The sequence below is a fragment of the Lactuca serriola genome, chromosome 4 (assembly GCF_051521515.1).
Source record: "Lactuca serriola cultivar US96UC23 chromosome 4, Lser_US96UC23_V15, whole genome shotgun sequence".
NCBI lineage: Eukaryota > Viridiplantae > Streptophyta > Magnoliopsida > Asterales > Asteraceae > Lactuca > Lactuca serriola.
The window spans coordinates 69,513,596-69,536,237 of record NC_136411.1 but is presented as its reverse complement, the minus strand read 5'-3'; the positions used below and the strand labels follow the sequence as shown (position 1 = coordinate 69,536,237).

The window sequence follows — 22,642 nt, the reverse complement described above, 5'->3', positions numbered from 1 at the left end:
ACGAGTTATTATTTATTTATTTATTTTGTTAAAGTAATGACTTTTACGTTTACGTAAATACATATACCAAGATTTTTATATAATAAAGTAATAAATAGTTCTAACATATTATTTAAAAAATATTACTTTTTAAAAGAAATTGTATCATTTCCCATAAAGAAAACATGCAGTATTGGTCAAATTAACACAAAATGTCTCCCTTACACTGCAGGACACAAAACGTCTCCATTTTCCACTACAAAATCTACCAATTTCAACAAAATATCAAAACAATTGTTAAACTTTGAATATTTTTTGGTTTATTAATTCAACTAGTATATCATTTCCTAAGCCGTAGAATTAAAGTGCCATATCATCAAATCCCACCATATTAGTTTAACCAAATTTCATTTTGTCCTATTAGAGATCTTATTAAACATCATCCTCAAAAAATCTATAGATTAACATTTTAGGGTTGACCTAGTGGTCAATTTAACGGATTTGATGTCTCACTTAAACATCATGTCTTAGGTTCGATTCTTGTCACTTGTATTAAATAAAGAGATCTCTTAAATAAATTAATAAAGGGAATTGGAAAATTTATAGGTTAATTAATACTCATAAAAATATTCGGTATAAACATTAAAAATAATTTTATCTGTAATAATAAAAACACACACTACACCAAGTCTACAAGAAGAAGCCAAAAAGGCAGACCTTTTTTAAATATTGGAGAGTCCTCCTCCATAATATTAGCTTCTTTTCTGCAGCAGGCGCCGCTTCTCTTTCTCTCTCTAAAATCTCTCCATCGCCATAGCCATAGCCAGACCTTCGTTGTTCTTCATCTTCATCAAAACCCTACCAATTATCGACTTCTGTTCTTGAAGAAAAAATGGTGGGTTTCTTCAATTTAATTTCCAGTTTCTTGAATGAAAGTTTCATCAAGTCTGATGTTTTTCAACTCATAATTTGCAGGAGGAATCATCATGTTCGACAAACTTACCTCCATGGCTCGAATCTCTTCTCTCTGAAAAATTCTACAATGCTTGCATAATTCACCAAGATGCAAAAAAGAACGAGAAAAACATATTCTGTCTTGATTGTTGCGAGGGTATTTGCCCTCACTGTCTCACCCCTCATGGCTCTCATCGTCTCCTACAGGTTTTTCAAATTACAATTCACGAATCGAAATAAATTCCTTCATTTCTTTTGAATTTAATGTTAATTATATATTGTTGTGTACGTAGATAAGGAGGTATGTGTATCATGACGTTATTAGGGTTGGAGATGCTGAGAAATTAATGGATTGTTCTTATGTTCAGGTGAGAGTTTATGTACTTAAATTTAATTATAAATTTCGTCTTCTTGTTTGGTCACCTTTTTCATGTTCTTCAATTGATCAATTTTTATTTCATTTTTTGTGTCTAATCTCTCTCTCTCTCTCTCTCTCTCTCTACAGTCTTATACAACAAACAGTGCGAAAGTTGTGTTTTTAAATCCAAGGCCTCAAACTAGAGCATGTAGAAACATAAACAATGGCTGCATCAGCTGTGACAGAGCTCTGCAAGACCCATATCTCTTCTGCTCTATCTTCTGCAAGGTTTCCTCTCTCTCTCTCTCTCTCTCTCTCTCTCTCTCTATATATATATATATATATATATATATATATATATATATATATATATATATATATATATATATTAATTGTATGTTGGTATATTTGTAAACATGAACCTTAAATGCGTCACATTTTTGTAATTGAAATTAAAACGTGAAGCGGTTTGATATTTTAATGTTTCCTTAAATGGGCTTGGGTTATTTTCTCACAAATTTGAAAAATGTGTTGAAAATTCCAAACTTGTCGCATATATGTGTGTATATACATACAGACACGTACGTATGTCTGTCTGCAATGCATATGTAAACCCTAATTTATTTTCGACAAAAGTTGTAGTATTTCTTTTTGTTCGTATTCTTGCTTACTGATAGTGATCAATGTTCATGCTCTCTCTACTTATTTATAATGTATATATTTTTAAATATCAACCTTATAATTTGAAATTTATTGGCATTTAAATTTATCAGAAATATGAAATTCGAATGATATTTGTTGTATTTTGTTTTTGGTATATATATAGATTAGTCATATCCTCCGAAGCGAGGGAATGATGTCTGAATACTTACACGACTGCGAGGTGCTCACGTTGCCGGAGCTAGGATTTGACGACGGTTTAATGACGCCTGATTCGGTTCTTGAACCGTTCATTTCTCTGCGGACTTCATCTGGGTCTAGCGCGAGCTGCGGGGCTCCCGGCGGTGGATTCGACTGCCGGACAATTGCATCCACCGCCACCACTGAGATTGTGAGGAAAAAGAGAAGCTCCAAGTCGGCAATTCGTGCGGCGGCATGTCTCCCAGTTAATTCACAGCCGTCGGAATTATTGGGGAACCGCCGAAAAGGTGTCCCACGCCGGTCGCCTTTCCATTGAATCATTCCGGTCAGAGTAGTGGAAATGATAGAGTGGAAGGGGGTGTAGGGCTAGGATATGGACCTGCGATACAGCAACGGTCAAGATCTATTTGACTTTAATCTAACGGAGGGTGTTTTAGTTCACTTGATGAAGCCTGCACTAAAGTAACCAGGACCAGGGGACTGGTAAATACTAATGGTAATGGTGAGGGCATAATTGTTATTTCCAAAGCTTTCTAAAAATAGTTGTAAAATGATAGAACTTATAGATAAGTACTTCTAGTTTTGTATATTTCACATACAACCCCTCGGTTTTTTCATTCTCTATTCTTGTGATATGGGTTCGTACTTCGTAGTATCCAATGTAATGTATTTTTATGCCTAAACCTTTTGGCTTATTACAGTTTTACTCCCTCGTATTCAAGCAAAGATAATATATTACCTTTGTTTTATTTTCTGAGTTCTACTAAACATTAGTTTATAAGCAGCATTCTAATAAAATGTTTATCCACAACTGTTACAAGATAAGGGATGAATTTGTTTTTTTTAAGTATTCTAAATTGTGTTAAATATAGACGTTTCCGGTATCGATTTATTAGTGACGTTTTTTTTTCTTTTACTAAAGAACATGTTATTTAAATGTTATATTTTGTAAAATAAATTTAAAGTTTGTACAATTATTGATCGGTAGATCCCACAAAAGGCTACCTATATTCGAATAAATAAACATGATAAGTTTAATTTTTATTCTTTTTAAAATGAATGTATATTAAATGATTACTTGTGAGACATATTTATTATATGAATTTATTTAGAAAAATAAAAATAATTATGAATATCTAAAAATTTAGAAAGTTTGAATTTGTAAAAAAAAAAATAATTAATTGTGTTTATTTCTCTTTTTAAATTTAAATAAATAAACAATTAAAATAAATAGATTTAATTTAAAATTTTAGAAATTATAAGAAAATTATATTACTGATATGATATGTATTTATTATTACGTTTACTATATTTAAATATTATATATAATTTAAGCTTGATGAGTGTGAACAACATGTTATCATACTAAAAAGTTATCACCTCATCATCCTAGTCATATATATGATGTTATAACACAAAGTATGAAAATGATAAACTCTAACAAGGGCATCTCCAACACACCCTAAACTCCATTTATTCCTCCATTTATTCCCTCATTTTTCTCCAATCCTATCTCATTTGACCTCCATTTTTGGAGATATTAATAGTATTCCCCCATATATGGGGGAATACTATTCATATCTCCAAAAATGGAGGTGAAGTTTGGTTGACAATTTTAGCCTCTCTTATTTTTATTTTATACATTTCTAATTTATTTTATCTACTAATTATAATTTAAATGCAATATTTAATATTTATAATATCATGTTATATATATATATATATATATATATATATATATATATATATATATATATATTAATTAATCATAAATATAGAGTTTAATTAGTAGATGAGTATATTTGACGATATATATATATATATATATATATATATATATATATATATATATATATATATAAGTTATAAAAATGAAATATTCTAGGAATATATTTTTTGGGGTAAAAATGGGGTAGAAAATGAAGTAGGGTTGGAGATGAAATACTATTACTCAATTTTTTACTCCATTTATGGGGGGGGGGGAATGGAGATGGGTTTGGTCTAACATGTTATAACCTAAGCAGTTATCGCGGTCGAAATTTCAAGAGCGGTCACATGTCGTTATTTGAAATCGCGTTAGTATAGCAGTGGTATACCGTTTTTCTAATATTATGTATAATTTTTATTATATATTTATACAAAATTTATATATTACATTATTAATACTATATATAATTAATATCATAAAAAATCGTATAAAAACATCACATAATCTACATTTAATATTCTAATATAGTAATATGAACACTAAAAAGTGTCAAAATGTCATCGCAACTTAACTCGTTCGTGGTTTCTAAGTACTAAAATAGACGAAAAAGAGAAGTCGTCATTTGTTGCTTTGTAGTTTGTAATTAATTATATTTATTATTTGGACTTATTGAGACAAAAGTGTAGTGGACTAGTTAAAAAAATAAAGATTTAATATTAAAATAACATACAATTGTTTTTTTCATTGTCAAAGTAGTCTAATATGTACAAAATTGTAAAAGCAGGTGTAGCGTCGCTATAGCGCTGATGAGGTTCACGGTAAATAGCGGTTAATAGCGTTACCGCTATTTGTAACGCTATTTCAAAATAGTGGTTCGGTAACACCGCAAAATGTTATAGCACCGCTATTGATAGCATAGATTATAACACAATCTAATTTCCAAATCATCATTTATTTTATTTTATTTTTGTTTTTTTGTGAATGATTATAAAAAAACAAATAAATTAATAAAACATGATATTTTAATAAATCCTAACTTACACAATTTTTTTTAAATACAACAAAGGATAAAAACATGTAATAAAAAAACATTAGAAGACAAAATAATTACATTTTTTCCTCTAAAGTATTCATCTTCATTACCATCGTATATATAATCTGTAAGTTTTTTCGAAGTTGTTTGTGTTTTTCTTGATGTTGAATATCAATTACTTTGTGTAAATATTCCGTCATCCCTGTTTGAAGTTGCACATGTCTAGGTTCCGTAGGCGAATACTCTGTAGTATTTCGTCATTTATCTTCAATCACAATGTTATGCATTATGATACATGCATACATAATATCTCGTAGAATTGCTAACTCATTACTCATATGGTTGTGCCGCATGTTGAACTATGTACCATTTTGATTTTAAAACTCCAAAATCACGTTTAATATCCTTATGTGCTCCTTCTTGTCTTCTCTTGAAAAATTTGTCTCTTGGGTCTACTGGGTTTTGAAACGTCTACTTCACAAACGTGGAATACGGTGGATATATTCCATCTGTAAGGTAATACTCAAACTTATACTCATGCTCACTCACTGTGAAATGAGCACCTAGTGCCTTTCCTGATATAAGATCCTCGAATATTAGTGACTGATCAATAACGTGTATAGAGGTGGCAAACGGGTCGTGTCGTGTCGGGTTCGTGTCGTGTCGAAACTTAAACAGGTTGGAAATATGTGACACGGACACGACCTGTTTATTAAACGGGTCAAAAATTGTTGACCTGAACTCGACACGTATAAAACCCTCTAACCCGACACGACCTGTTTAACCCGCGAAACCTGTTTAACCCATGTAACCCGTTTAACCCGTTTTACCCGTTTAACCTGTTTAACCCGTTTAAAGAATAAAATTTTCTAAATTTTACATCAGGAAAGTAAACAACCAAATCAGTAGATCAAAACTTTTAGTTCACAAGTTAAAGCATTAAACATTCAAAGTATTAAGCGAAGTTTACAATCCAAAATAATAGCAAGTTTCCAAAACATCAAACATCCACAACATTAAAATAAAAAATACAAGTAATACGAGAATTCAACTTCAAATCTTTAACCTAAACCGGATTGTTGAGTTTGAATACTAGGAGCACTTGGTACATCACTTTCATCTTCATTCACATCGCCAATCTTCATTGTTAAAGTCTGTTTGCATAACGCCTCAACATCTGGATGCATTGAACCTACAAAATACAAAAAATTATATTAGCATTACTTTTTATTTTATTTTATTTTATTTTATAAATGCAGTTTTTATAAATGCATAAATTTAAATGTTGTTTTTTTGTAAATGCAAAATTTTAACTCTTTAAAAAATGCAGATTTTACTCTTAATATTTGTTGAAATGCAGTTTTTTTTTTTTTTTAAATACAGAATTTTATAAATGAAAATTTTACCTTCACTAAAAACCCAATCTCTAAGACAAACCAAGGCTTCAGCAGCATTTGCCTTCAATGAACTACGATAAGCATCAATAACTCTTCCTCCAATACTAAAAACAGATTCGGAAGCAACAGTAGATATTGGGATGGCCAAAATATCTCTAGCCATTTGAGAAACAACAGGATACCGTCCTTGAAGATGTTTCCAATACTCCAACACATTCAAATCACCTGTGCGAGGTAATTTTGGCTCCTCTAGGTAAGATTGCAGCTCAGATTTACCACCAGTAGTAAATTCACAGCTAAAGAAATCATCAAAATCCTAGCAAAAAATGTAGAAGTTAGGAAAATACAAAAAAAATCATAAAATAAGATAGGAGCAAAATATTACCGTCATATATGTGTCCGACTTATCATTGGCAACACCGGAATGAGATGAACTTTCATTAGCCTTGGTTGTAGCACTAATAGCCGTATACTCATCAAACAAGGAAAACAATTTTTGTTTAAACAAATCCAACTCAACATCAAAAGATGAACCATATATCTTTTTGAAAGCCCATTCAATAAAATGAAACTTGTAACGGGGATCAAAAACAATTGCAATGCCCATAATAGTGCTAAACTCACACCAATACTTGTCAAACTTCAAATGCATATTTTTAGCCATGTTCTTTATAAAAGTATCACCATTTTCCTTCTCCTCTTGCAAAAGCAATCTTATCTTTAAAACATTAGGAAAATAAAGATTGGAAGTGGGATACTTAGAACCTGAAAAAGCTAAAGTCACATCATGGAAAACTTGCAAAAAGTTGCAAATTTTTTCAATCCTACTCCACTCTTCGAAGCTTGGGCAATGAACATAGTTTGCATCAGTCTTTGCCAAATGAAGAATTGCTTTTTTGTGATATAATGCACTATCTAACATGTGATATGTAGAATTCCAACGAGTTGGAACATCTTGCCTTAGCCCTCTTGTGGAATCTATGCCAACATATTGAACAGAACGCAAAAATGACTTTTTCCGAGCTTGAGAACCTTTGCAATACTTAACAGTATCTCTCACCTTAACGATAGCTTCATCTAATTCTTTTAAGCCATCTTGTACAATTAAATTAAGGATGTGAGCACAACAACGAACATGAAAATAATCACCATCAGACATCAAATTCAAATCAAACTTCAATGCATTAGCCATAGAATCATTTGCAGAGGCATTATCTAAGGTTATGGAAACTATTTTCTTATCAATTCCCCACTGTTTTAACAATCCACAAACTCTTTCTGCTAAGGAAGCACCATTATGGGGAGGGGGCATAGAAGTAAAAGCTAAAATACGTTTTTGCAAGCACCAATTATGATCAACAAAGTGAGCAGTCAATGAAATATACCCATCAGTTGTTACAGAAGTCCAACAATCTGATGTTAATGCTATTCTACTAGGAACAAGTCGCAACAAATCATAGAGCTTTGATTTCTCAAATGAATACATGTTGAATATTTCTTTTTTTATGGTATTTCTGCAAAATGTTTTAACTTCTGGATATAAGTAAGCAAAACATTTCCTAATACCTTCATATTCTACAAATTGAAAAGGAAGATTATGTCTAGCAATAGCAACAGCAACCAACTCACGAAATTCATCAGCATTAAAAGCAGGAGATCTAGTACCCAAAGTCCCTTTCAAATTAGATTGTATAAGAAGCTGTCCAACATCTTTATAACTTTTGTGTTTCAAATCACAAGCCCTTTTATGCCTAAGTAGATTCCCTGTCCCGTGACTACTTTCAGCAATATATGTAGTCCCACATTTCTTGCATTTGCACAACATATTCCCCTTACTATCCGATTCTTTAAGTATTTCAAAGGATTTCCAAACACGAGAAGTAAGCTTACGTTTTCGTTTGACAGGTGGGTTATCAGACAGATTCGGTTTATGCATATTCCGATTAGAAATTGGTGGTGCACTACCAACTTCCTCTTCCATCTCATCTCCTATTTCGTCATTAGAAACATCGATTTCATCACCAGACAAGTTGATTGGTTCATCCATGATTACCTAACTGCAACAAAAAAAAAACGAACACATAAGAGGAAAAGAAGATGAGAATCGATTGATATGTTGGAGGAATTAAACCGATAGTTGTTGCGACTTGCGACTCACAAGGAACGATTGATCGAACGCGTACGAGGAAAAGAAGATGAGAATCGAGTGCGTTCTTCTGTCTTTTGTCGTCACTGCTCACTGGTGTGCGGAAGCCGGAAGCTAGGAGTGTGCGGAAACTAGGAAAGAAAATTAGAAATCACGAATTAGGTCATCACGATTCACGTATTCACGTAATTAGCCAATTAGGACAAAAAATCTCTTTATTAGCCCAATAGTCCAATACCCTTTGAACACAATAACAGCCCAATATGTTATTTTAACCCAATACACACTATATATATATATATATATATATATATATATATATATATATATATATATAAACGGGTTATTTTCGTGTCATTTTCGAGTTGAAAATCTTAACCCTAACCTTACCCATTTAATAATCGTGTCGTGTCGTGTCAACCCGTTTAATTAAACGTGTCGAAATCTCTAACCCAAACCCATTTATTTCGTGTCGATTTCGGGTCGAGTTTCGGGTCGTGTCAATTTTTGCCACCTCTAAACGTGTACATCGTTATAAGAACCCGCAACCCTGAAAAAAGCATGTCAAATCCATAAGTCTTGAGAAACAACAACCTCTAATACCAACGGAGGCACTCCATGATGACAACTTGTGTATTTGCATTTCCACGCCACGTGACAATTTCTCCATGTCCGCTTTATGCAATCAATTCTTCCAATCATACCTGAAAAACCATGTTTTCGTTCATGCGTTGTATATAGTTGTTGTAACAGCCCGGAATTCCAAGTATTGTAATAATTATGTTTTGGGGGTGTTTTAAGAGGGGACTCGGCGAGTTGGAGCCTAGACTCGCCGAGTAGGATCGCAGACCGGGTCGCGGGTTCGCGACTGGACTCGACAAGTCCAGATAGGGACTCGGCGAGTCTGCGCTGTTTGGCAAAAACCCTAACCGTTCAGGTTTGGGACGTATAAGAGGCACTCATTGGCCGTCATTGTTCAGTTTAGCCTTCTGAAAAGAACCCTAAATCGAGTGGGTGCATCTGGAGCAAAGTCTAAGGGCCATTGTTGATCTTGGAAGAGTTGTTGTGCAAGGAAGAGAAGGGATTGGCTAAAGGAGCAGCAAGGGAGTCACATTCTGAGGATTGGGGACACAGAGAATACATCATCCATGTAAGAATTCGAGTATACTCTGCTATGTTGATGTGTTTATGGAATTAGGGTTTGTGGAACCCTTTTGTGATTAGATTGAATGCTACCCTAGTCCCCCAAACGATTGTGACTCTGTATTAGGACCTTTGTAGGTCCAGAATGTCCCATGCCTGTGCATTTCGGGAATTGATGAAGGCTTTGGATTGGAATCCTTATGCCTTAGGTCAAAATGTGAATTATGAATCATGGGGTGTATCATGAGCACTGAAATGAGGACCTTACGTGGTGGATCAGTCTAGGAAGGCCAGACTTATGAATGGTCGGAGCGGTTCTGACCTTAGAAGGCAGTTGAGCGGTTGCATGGCATGGACTCGCCGAGTCCGATGAACAGACTCGGCGAGTAGCTTGAAGAATAACTGGGACTCGTCGAGTTGTTCTTCAGACTCGGCGAGTTGAGTCGGGGTGGCCCCGCGATTCTTCCAGGAGGAACTCGTCGAGTAAAAAGGGGATACTCGACGTGTAGAAAGGGAATCTTAAGGAATCGGTGAGTCAAGGGCGAGTGGACTCAGAGTCGTTGAACTCGGCGAGTCTTGGGGTGACTCGGCGAGTTAGGTCGCGGGTTAAGTGAAGTTCTGAGTATGGGGACTCGGCGAGTCATAGGGTTGACTCGGCGAGTAGGGTCAGTCAGGGGTTGACTTTGACCTTGTCTTTGACCAAGGATTGACCAGTGGTTCCAGGGGTATTTTGGTAATTGTTGTTTATTGTTTGAGTTCAGTGCATTGGTGACCGTCCAGAGGTGGAGATCGTATCAGTGATCGGAGCAGCTTGAGCTATCTGTTCAGTCGGCAGTTTCGAGGTGAGTTATCCTCACTATATCGCTAGGGTTTATGGCACCAAGGCCGACCCTTTTTATCGGATGGAAATCCGGGTAGTTGTCATTACATGTTATGGGCCGGAAGGCTTTGCTATGTGGACCGGAAGGTCATGGCCTGGAAAGGCGTATGTATGCATTTAGTATGTTGACTGATTCATAGGGTAATGTTATGATAGTGACCGGCTAGACCGGTATCTTGTTAGAGTAATGCTATGATATGTAATCTGTTGATCGATTGTTGTCTATGAACTGCTATATGATTATTCGTTATGTTGTATATGCATTTTATGCTTATGGGCCGGAAGGCAATATATGTTATGGGCCGGAAGGCAATATGTTATGGGCCGGAAGGCAATATGTTATGGGCCGGAAGGCGATTATATTGTGTGATGGACCGGAAGGTCGGCGTGGGTAGGACCGGAAGGTTTACCCAGAAGGGACGGAAGTCCCCTGAGACACATGGACCGGAAGGTCAGGGCCTGGAAAGGCGTATATGTGGTTGGTATACTGGGGGTATCTCACTAAGCTCTCGGGCTTACAGTTGTGGTTTTATGTTTCAGGTTCTCAAGAGTCTGTGACAAGGCAAAGGCGTGATCGTACCGTTCCTCGCGTTGGTGTTTTATGAATTGAACCTGGGAAATACTCTGTTAAATAATGTATTGAAAACCTTTTTGTAACAACATTATTAAAATGAGTGGCTTTTGAAAAGTTTTAATTGTTTTGAAATTTTGGATGTTACAGTTGTTATATATCATTCATTGAAGGTTTGCTCAAGTATTTGTCACTGAAGGTTTCGACAACACCTCTTGACAATCTATACAAAATTTCTCGTGCAATTCTCTCGAACATTCTCGTATAATCGTCAATAGAATCGGGTGACTCCCTTGTAGCCATAAGTTTAATTGCCACAACACATTTATGTAACCCTATGAAACCTCTCTTACCTTTAGCATCATACATTAGGTGGAAAAAGTCATGCCTAAACATATACCCATTTCATAGGTAAAAATATGTATTTATTTTATCTAAAAGCTACATTATAATTTACAAAACTTGAAAGAAAAGATACATGTTTTCCAATGTGTTGACTATCCGTTCAAACATATTTTTTCGCATACGAAACCTTCTTTTGAAATCGCTAGGTTGGCAGACACAATTATCCGCAAAATAATCGTTAACTAGACGTCTATGCCCTTGTTTGTGATTTTTGTTTAACGATGCATGTCGTGTGAGTAGTTGAGCATGATCTGGTTGTAGTAGCATGCGTGTAGAATACCAGTACATTATAGTCACAAAGATATCATCGTCGTGGTTATCATCGTTGAACGTTTGAAAAGGATCAAACGGATCCATTTTTTTTTGTTTAGAAATATTAAAAGTTTATATGAAATAGAAAGCAGGAAAAGAAGAGTGGTAAAATTGGTGTTGTTTTTGTGTATTTATATGTGATTTAAATTGACAAAATATCTTTTTTTTTTTTACTTTGCGACCGTTCCTCAACAATGAGATTAGATCAATTGCAAGCCAAACATAGTTGTTTCCTCCCGTCGTCAGCATAACGCACAATAACATATCGTCTGAAAACACGATGGAGTCTGGTATTATAGTTGTTATGTCGGTGTTTTTGGGTGCCAACTCAGAAAAACAGGATAGGGCGTTGTCCATGCCCTATAGTCTAATAAAATAGAAACAAACACAAAATAACAAATGAATATAATTTAATCTAAGGTTATCATAAAATAACATGTGACATAATGAATGGGAGCATAACAAGTGAAATAGATAATTATTATTTATTAGAATGGAAAAGCCAATTGATAATTGAAAAACGGTTTTAGTAATTAATCGTGCTTTGTAAAAAATAGTTTATAAATTAGATTGCGAATGTGAATGACATAACTAGACATCGAAAATATGAGATATATTTAAAAGAAAAAATAATATATATATGGTTTGCATATATGAAATATGTTGGAAAAAACTCCATAAGTTTATAAAAACAATCTTAAAGTAGCTTATGAAAAAAATAGTTAATAAATTAGTTCATAACTTAAAATAAATCATTATAATAATTTTTCCAAACAATAAACTACAATAAAATAGTTATTTTCTTACAACTAACTTAATGAATCAATATTAAGGGATGTAATTGAAGATGCTACTTTAATGGTGGAGGAAGACACTACGTGATGAAAGAAACTCGTAGTTAAGGTAAAATCTATTTTAATAAATAAATTTTTTTTTGCCACGTGTCATATTTTATTAGTATTGTTATATGATATTTTGTGGTTATTTTAAATTAGTTTTTTTTTCATATGTCATTTTATGGGTTTTTAATATTTTATTAAATTCAACGTAATATTTAAATGTAATAATTAAAATAAATACATATCAATTTCATTAATTGATTTTCCTTCTAATTTCTAAATTTCTAAATTAAAGCTTTATTAGTTTTCTTTTTTGTTTATTTATCTAAATTATTTGTTTAAATTTAAAAGAGAAAAAAAACACTTTAACTTTAATAGTTCAATAATTTTCTTATTATTAATATAAATTCAAACTTTTCAAATATTTAAAATTTCATATTTATCTTTTCTTTTAAATGAACTCATGTAATACATGATTATTGCACCTAGTGTTTATAAATACAATTTGGATAAAAGATGATGTATATTGACTATTTATTTTGTATGGTGTGCCGATTTTCAAATTGATACACCCGGTAATATCTTTCTTTTTTTTACTATGTCGCTTGCTTTATTTAGAAAGTAATCGATAGATGGTGGAATATTGACATTCTACAAGTCGTCATGTAACATCCTATAAATCCTAATAATTTTTTTTTATTTTTAATCAACGAGAAATCATTATTTTCAATCAATGTCGTTTGCTTTATTTAGAAAGTAATCGATAGACGGTGGAATATTGACATTCTACAAGTCGTCATGTAACATCCCATAAATCCTAATAAAATTTTTTATTTGTAATCAAGGAGAAATCATTATTTTCAATCAATCCAAATCATAATAACCCAAGATCAAATATAAATGTTCCAAAATCAATGTATCATAACATCTCAAAAACATGTCATCAAATGATCTGTACGATCACGCATTTGCTTTCCCCCGATCATCTGAAATACCTGAAACATAAAACTTAAATGGTAAGTCAAAGCTTAGTGAGTTCCCCTAAAGTACCACCATACAAACATATAACAACATGCATATTGGGTCCACAACCATCAGGCTGGATTACCCCTGAGCCCACAACATGAGTTTGGCTTGCCTTTCTGTCCCACATCTCATGTCTGGATTGCTCCCGAGCCCATAGCATAAGTCTGGCTTGCCTTTACGATCCACAACTTGTGCCTGACTTGCTCTCGAGCCCATAACATAAGTCTGGGTTACCTTTTCGGCCCACAACTTATGTCTGGTTTGCTCCCGGGATTATTACCTTCCGTACAAAGTAGTATTGCCTCAAACCAACCACATCATGTCAACATATGCAACAGATAAACATATAACTAGCAAACAAATAATGATGCAAATCTAATAGATCATTACAACATATCAACATCCTATATATCAGGATACATAACTGAATGGGTCAGTATTGGTTCCTTCGACACACAAGTACAGTAAGGAAACTCACCTTACAGTCTGAAAAATAGCAAAAGGAACATTGCTCCAAAAGTCAACTATACAGGTCACCTATACAACAAGTAGTGACCTAAACTCAAACTACAACTCAAAATACCCAAAATGTTCCTAAGTCAAATTTGGTCAAAATTATGGTCGAAGGTCAAAAGTAAAACTCAACGGAGTCAACTCAGACTGAGTATGCACAACGTACTCAACCACTACACCTATCGTAGTGCACTCTCTTGGCCAAATTAGAGGGTCACGACCAGGTACGTGCAACATACCATCATGTACGCCCAACGTACCCGGTTGCCACATTTTCCTTTTTATTAAGTGATTAATCTATTAAGACACCACGTCCAAAACTCAGATCTAGTTCCAAATAACATTCTAAGTTATAAAGTTTCCAACTTTATGACTTTGCAATGCTAGAAAGGGTCCATCAACTAAACCCTAACTTAATACACAAACCAAAACCTCATATCTCATGCATGAAGAAAGGAAAGGGACCAAGATCACATTTTTATTGTACTAAACACCTAAATACGTCTATAAGGACAACCCTTACGAGTTAGAGTAAGCCATACTCATGTACACCAAGCTTATGGCACCAAAAATGAACACAAACTCCAAGCTAACAAGATCTAAGAAAATACTCATCAAGTTTCAGACTTTATACCTCCAAATGATGCTTTGAGGGTGAAAAACTTCTGGATCCAAAGTGCCTTAAGCTTCCAAGATGGTTTCTTTTCCTTCTCCTCCCTTCAAGAACACCACAAATGCACTTTTAATCTCACAAGGGCTCACACAAGGAATTAAAGTTTGCTAGGGACGAAAATGGGGATGGAGGCTGATGAATGAATGGGTCTCAATGAGATAATGATGTTTAAATAGGGCTCAAACCTTAAAAATTAGGTTTTAAGTATCAACCACGTACGCCCAACGTACATAAGTATACACCCAACGTACCCACAAAAGGCACGTTTTCCTCTTAAGGAGCTAAGGGACCAATTTGCAAACAAATTTCATACTAAAGGAGTAAAATTGGAAAATATATGGATCAAGGGTGTTACACGTCACGATTAAGGATTAGATTTTGTTGGACAGAAACCAAGCCTCTCTACAATGCAACAAAGATTTGAAATGTGATGATCCTTTATGCCCAGTTCTTGAGTTTTAGCAAATGAGAGAAAAGAAGAGAAAGAAAAAAAATTATTTTGTGTTCCTGAGTGGAAGAGAAGTTAGAGGAAGGGATAATGACTTAGGAGGGTAATTAGGTTTCTAGTTTGTCCATATTAGGTCACTAAGGTTTTGTTTTGTGCGTATTAGACCAATATGGTTGTTATTACCGTTTAGAAATAGTCCTTTTTACCGGTTTCTTTATGTTTAACCAGTAAAAATGACTATTTCTAAACGGTAATAACAACCATATTGGTCTAATACGTACAAAAAAAAACCTTAGTGACCTAATACGGACAAACTAGAAACCTAATTACCCTCCTAAGTCATTAACCCTAATTTTAAAGACATTGAGAATATATGATCATCAACAGTAAACTAGTTCATTTAGAACTCGCGTCGTCCCATATCGACCAGAAGAAGAACCTGCTACTCCTTTATATGGCGAAGCTCTTCATCTATAGTCGTCCCTTCGAGGACATCCGATAAAATTGGAACGATACAGAGAAGATTAGCATGGCCCCTACGCAAGGATGACATGCACAAATCGAGAAATGGTCCAAAAACTTTTTTAAACCCTTTGCCGTCTTCTCTGAAACCCTAATTCTCTTTTCAAATGCTAATAAAGTTCAATTGCAATTCTTACATTTTAGTAGATGAACTATCGAAGTCATGATCAGAGAACATGTGGATTCCATGGTTAGATTGATCTTCTTGTTGATGTCTTCAACCATTTGTGGCAAGTAAGGGTGATTTTTTTTCTATAAAGTCTCCTTTAAGTTTTTTACTTTTCTTGTCATTAAGTTTCATGCTTTATAAACTTCTCTTTATGTGTTGTATATAGTCTGTATGTGTTTGTTTATGTGCTGATTTTTTTATTCATTTTGCAACTTCAGTTTCTTAGTTCATGTTGTGCTTTTGATGTTTATAAAATAATTGATAATAGGCACCCTTTGCAAGTCCCTGTTGGTTTTCAACATAACGAAAAACCATAATCTGAGTGTCATATCATAAAACCATACATGATGTATCTCAAAATAATAATAAAACACTGTGCGGAAAACTGTATCATATCCATGTCATATAAAAATCAAGAACTAAATCAACTCCCAGGATAAAAGCTGAAGCTGTGGTGTGTGCGATGCCATCATCCCGAGCTCTTCCCTCTGCTGGCGAAAGTACCTGAAACCAAAATTGAAACTGTAAGCACGAAGCTTAGTGAGCTCCCCCAAATTACCACATACCATACAATAATATATCAAGCACATACTGGGGCCTTGCCCCCTCCATCGGACCGAAGTCCGAAGCTGACTGACTGGGACCTTGTCCCCTACATCGGACCGGAGACCGAAGCTGACATCGGACCAAAGTCCGAAGCTGACTGGGACCGTGTCCCCTACATCGAACCGAAGTTCGAAGCTGACATCGAACCGAAGTCCGAAGCTGACTGGGACCTTGTCCCCTACATCGAACCGAAGTTCGAAGTTGACATCGGACCGAAGTCCGAAGCTGACTGGGACCTTGTCCCCTACATCGAACCGAAGTCCGAAGCTGACATCGGACCGAAGTCCGAAGCTGACTGATCATAACATAAACGTATCACTTAACATGAACACACATAATCCTGTCTGAGCCACGAAGGCATCAAACATGCTAACTACTGCATCAGATAAAAATCCGGATACTACTGCTAGCTAAACGGGCCGGCATTGTGGCCTTAGACCCGTTCCTACTGAAAGGGAACTCACCTCGTGAACTGGCTGCTGAGTGAATAGCTCGGAGGGCTAACTGCTGCTGCTCCGGTATCTCCCCGGCTACAAATCCATAAACACACTCAATCAAATACTAAACACTGCACTGGGTAAAATGACTCTTTTACCCTTGGTCAAAGTCAACTCTCAGTTGACCTGACTCGCCGAGTTGGGCTGCCAACTCGCCGAGTCTCTATTCTCACTCCTCGACCCTACTCGCTGCTACTCGTCGAGTATGGCATTGACTCGACGAGTACTCATTCGATCCAAGAACTCAGACAATCTTCATCCGACTCGCCGAGTCATATGAACAACTCGACGAGTTGTTCTTGAGCTTAAGAAGATTGCCTTGGACTCGCCGAGTTGTATGAACAACTCGCCGAGTCCCTCCATTACTGAGTCTACCCTCAAACTCGCTGAGTCCACTCCACTACTCACTGGTCCCACTCGACACCGCTCAAAAAGGAAGAAATCGGGGACTCGCGACTCGACTCAATGAGTCGTTCTTCCGACTCGCCGAGTCACCGCCATGCAACTATCCTACACTCGATTCTGCTCGAATCCAAAACATACAAATGATAGATCTGAGTCCAATAAGCTGATTTACCACGTAAAGTTTCCAACTTTACATGTACAAACACATGAACAAGGGAATAATGGCTAAAAGATGCTTAAAAGGGGTAGATCTAGGGTTAATATGCAAAATAGCTCCATAAAGGCAATAGATCTGGGCTCTACAACTCCTAAATGAACAGATCTAAGGTTATCTCGGCATAAAAGAGCTTCCATATCAACATAAGGCTTTAAGAAGGCATTAACAAGATCTAAAAAGGGGGGTTTAAGGCATAAAAGAGAAGGAAATCCGAAAATACCTCTAAGAGCTCTTGCTTTCCCCTAGAATCTCTGCTCTACAATCCTTCTCCTTGCTCCTTTCTTATTCTCCTTCTTCAAGCATTCACAATAGCACACAAAAATCACTTAGAATCACTCAAGAACAAATTAGGGTTTTCTCACAGCTTTAGAGGGTGAAGGAGGCGAGATTGGGGGCTATAAGGTGGCTTAAATAGTGGGCAACCCGGGGATTTAGGGTTTCTCCCAGACGGACAGACTCGCCGAGTCCGGAATATGGACTCGCCGAGTCGCCAGCTAACACGTGCTCGAAATCCCGACCCTACTCGGCGAGTCAGGCTATGAACTCGCCGAGTCCCTCTTGCAAAACTTCCAAAATAAATACCAAGGAAATATCATACCGGAGACGGGTCGTTACAATTCTCCCCCACTTATCTCAGACTTCGTCCTCGAAATCTGCTACGGCTGAATCTGCAAATATCTCTGGGTAGTGCTCCCTCATCTCCTCCTCTGCCTCCCACGTCCACTCAGACCCCTTCCGGTGCTGCCACTGCACCTTCACTAACTGAACTTCCTTGTTCCTCAAGGTCTTGGTCTTCCAGTCCAGAATCGCGACCGGTCTCTCAATATAATTCAGGCTGCTATCAACCTGAATATCCTCTAGGGGAACGACTGCTGACTCATCCACCAAACACTTCCTCAACTGAGACACATGGAAAGTGTTGTGGATCTGACTAAGCTCCTCAGGAAGATCTAACCGATAAGCAACCCGACCCACCCGGGCCAAAACCCTGAAAGGACCAATAAATCTGGGGCCCAACTTGCCCCTCTTCCGGAACCTGATGACACCTTTCCAAGGTGAGACCTTCAGAAGGACCATATCCCCCACCTGGAACTCCAAGTCCGAACGCCTCCTATCGGCGTAGCTCTTCTGCCGACTCTGAGCAGTCTGCAGTCTACTACGGACCTGCTGGATCAACTCAGTCGTCTTGAGCACCACTTCCGTGCTCCCGATGACCCGCTGACCGACCTCGCCCCAACAAATCAGGGTCCTACACTTCCTCCCATACAACATCTCAAAGGGAGGTCGATCAATGCTCGCATGATAACTGTTATACGAAAATTCCGCCAACGGAAGATACGTATCCCAACTGCCACCGAAATCAAGAACACATGCCCTAAGCATGTCCTCGAGAGTCTGAATCGTCCTCTCGCTCTGCCCGTCTGTCTGAGGGTGGAAAGAGGTGCTGAAATGGAGACGGGTACCCATCTCGTCGTGGAACCGCTTCCAGAACCTGGATGTGAAACAGACATCTCGGTCTAACACCACCGATACCGACACTCCATGACGTGCCACAATCTCTCGCACATAGATATCGGCTAACTTTTCCGCCGATATACTCTCCTGGATCGGGATAAAATGGGCACTCTTCGTCAACCGATCCACTACTACCCATATCGAATCCACTCCACGTGCGGTCCGAGGAAGCTTGGTGACAAAATCCATGGTGATGTCCTCCCATTTCCACACAGGAATGTCTAACGGCTGCATCCTGCCGTGAGGTCTCTGGTGCTCCGCCTTGACCTTCCGGCAGGTCAGGCATCTCTCGACGTACCAGGCGACGTCCCGCTTCATGCAGGGCCACCAATAATCAGGTCGAAGATCTCGATACATCTTCGTCGCCCCTGGGTGGATAGAAAACCGAGACTTATGAGCCTCATCCATCAACACTTGCCGTACTCCACCCCAGTACGGTACCCACACTCTCCCGTGAAGCGTCAGCAAACCACGACTATCATAATCAAACGAGGCTACTCGGCCCACGATCCTCTCACACTTCTGTCTCTCCTCCTTGAGGCCCTCCACCTGAGCCTCCTCCGCTCCAACAACGGAGTGATCACTGTCATCCTCAAACATAGATCTCTGATAGGGGCCGCCGACACTTTGCGGCTCAAGGCATTGGCCACCACGTTGGCCTTCCCTGGATGGTAAAGGATCTCACAGTCGTAATCCTTTAGCACATCCAACCACCTCCTCTGCCTCATGTTCAGACTCGGCTGATCCATAAGGTACCTCAAACTCTTGTGATCCGTGTAAATAGTACAACGGACCCCATAAAGGTAATGCCTCCAAATCTTGAGGGCAAACACAACTGCCCCCAGCTCCAAATCATGGGTAGGATAATTAGCCTCGCGAGGCTTCAACTGTCTCGAGGCATAAGCTATCACATGACCTCGCTGCATCAAAACTGCTCCCATACCGGTGATCGAGGCATCACAATAGACTACGAAGTCCTCTACTCCCTCTGGCAAGGTAAGTATCGGAGCCTCGCACAACCTCTGCCTGAGGGTCTCGAACGCTGTCTGCTGCTCTGGACCCCAACGAAATACCACTGACTTCTTGGTCAGTCGGGTGAGCGGCACTGCTATCTTGGAGAAATCCTGAATAAATCTCCGATAATACCCTGCCAACCCTAGGAAGCTCTGAATCTCAGATGGAGACTTCGGGACCTCCCACTGCATCACGGCCTCAATCTTGGCCGGATCTACCAAAATGCCCTTCTGGTTGACGAGGTGACCAAGGAACTGCACCTCGCGCAACCAGAACTCACATTTGGAGAACTTTGCGAAAAGTCTCTCCCTCCTCAAAGCCTCCAGCACCTCCCGCAGGTGCTCCTCGTGCTGCTCCTGCGTCTTGGAATATACCAAGATATCATCTATGAACACTATCACTGACCGATCCAGCATCGGCCTACACACGCGGTTCATGAGATCCATGAACGCGGCTGGAGCATTGGTGAGCCCAAATGGCATCACCACAAACTCATAATGACCATACCTGGTCCTGAAAGCAGTCTTCTGTACATCCTCCTCTCTAACCCGCATCTGATGATAACCGGAGCGTAGATCGATCTTGGAGAACCAAGACGCTCCCTGAAGCTGATCAAACAAATCATCTATCCTCGGAAGTGGGTAACGGTTCTTCACCGTTACCTTATTCAACTCCCGATAATCTATACACATACGATGCGACCCATCCTTCTTCCTCACAAACAGGATCGACGCTCCCCAAGGCGAACTGCTCGGCCGAATGAAACCCTTGTCTAACAGCTCCTGCAGCTATGTAGACAACTCCTGCATCTCAGGGGGAGCTAATCGATACGGTGCTTTGGCTATCGGAGCCGCACCAGGAATTAGGTCGATCCTGAACTCGACCTGTCTCTCAGGAGGTATCCCGGCAAATCCTCGGGAAACACGTCCGGGTAGTCTCGAACAATAGGAACATCATCAACTGTCGTCTTGCCCTTCTCCCGGGCATCCAAGACGTAAGCTACAAAACCGGCGCAACCCTGCCGAACATAGCGCCTCGCCCTTGCGGCGGAACAAAAGGTCGGTCCCCGCTGTGGCCTCTCGCCCTGAATCACTAACTCTCCCCCACTGGGAGTGCGAACCCTCACTAGCTGATGCTCACAATCAATCACCGCCCCATTGGGGCTTAGCCAATCCATGCCCACAATAACCTTATTCCCTCGCAGGGGAATAGGTACCAGGTCCACTGAAAACTGCTCATCAAACAACTGAAGGGAACACCCTCTATGCACTCTGCCGACCCTCACGGTCCTATCAGCTGCTATCTCAACCTCTAATGGACAATTCAGCTCCCCTGGAGCTCTACTAAATCTCTTGCTAAGAGCAAGCGATACGAAAGATCGGGTAGCCCCCGAATCGAATAATACCATAGCAGAAATGCCGTTCACAGAGAACGACCCTGAATAAAACATACAATCATAAGCAATACTCAAACGATAATAATAATAATAAAGAGATGAAGGGAAGATACATACCCGCCACCACATCAGGATTCACTCGCGCATCCTCTGCTGTCATCTGAAACGCCCTGCTCTTCACCACTGGCGTCTCGGCTCGGCCCTGCCGGCCATCTGTAATCCTCAAGGTAGCAGGGGCAGGTGCAACCACCTTCCTTGCTGCGGCTAAGCTCGGACACTGGGACTTTTTATGTCCCCTCTGATTGCACTAAAAGCAAATCAGATCTGATGCTGCAACAGCAGTAGCAGGAGCCGTACAATCCCTACTCAAATGTCCAATCCGACCGCACTTGAAGCATCCGGAACTCCCTGCCTTGCACGCCCCCTCGTGCATCTTCCCACACCTACCACATCGACCGTGGCTCGGCTATCCCCTGGACCTGTGATCTGAAACCCTGGGCTTTTTGCCCGAACCGCCTGAACCCGAAACCGCCTCCGGTTTCCTCTTCTTCTCCATCTTGAGATCAATCTCCCTCTCCCGAGCCCTAGCAATCATATCTTCCAGCGTTTTACAGCTGGATCGGCTCACAAACTGGCGGATATCGCTCCGCAACATCTCATGATAACGGGCCTTCTTCATTTCCTCATCAGCCACGTACTAAGGAACGAGAAGAGCCCTCTCCCTGAACTTGGCGGTGATCTCCGCCACTGTCTCTGTAGTCTGGGTGAGGTCCTGAAACTCCCTAGCCAACTGCTGCACCTCAATGACCGGTGCAAACTCTGCCCTAAACCTGGTAGAGAAATCAGCCCAAGTCATGGCGTCCAATGCTGCGTCATCCCCAATGGCATGTCCGACCTCCTCCCACCAATCTCGTGCCCTGTCCTTCAGAAGACAGGACGCCAGTCTGACCTTGTCCCCCTCGGGACATCTGCTAGTGCGGAAAGCGTTGGCCACATCCGCCAACCATCTGGTACTCGCTATGGGGTCTCGCTCCCCATGATAGTCCGAAGCTCCA

At 38.8% G+C, this 22,642-nt stretch overlaps 1 protein-coding gene and 1 non-coding gene across 2 annotated transcripts; both read left to right on the top strand.

Annotated features, from left to right (window-relative positions):
- The first annotated feature begins 726 nt into the window (after positions 1-726).
- LOC145100188 (protein RGF1 INDUCIBLE TRANSCRIPTION FACTOR 1-like) lies at positions 727-2,906 on the top strand. Its single transcript, XM_079037557.1, has 5 exons — positions 727-874; positions 955-1,140; positions 1,227-1,301; positions 1,439-1,579; positions 2,118-2,906. Exons 1-5 carry the CDS (start codon positions 872-874, stop codon positions 2,466-2,468), a joined length of 756 nt encoding a protein of 251 aa, XP_078893683.1. The 5' UTR covers positions 727-871; the 3' UTR covers positions 2,469-2,906.
- A 12,819-nt stretch (positions 2,907-15,725) lies between these two features.
- LOC145103364 (U6 spliceosomal RNA) lies at positions 15,726-15,828 on the top strand. Its single transcript, XR_013706458.1, has one exon. It is a non-coding gene; the product is annotated as a U6 spliceosomal RNA (small nuclear RNA).
- Positions 15,829-22,642: the final 6,814 nt, after the last annotated feature.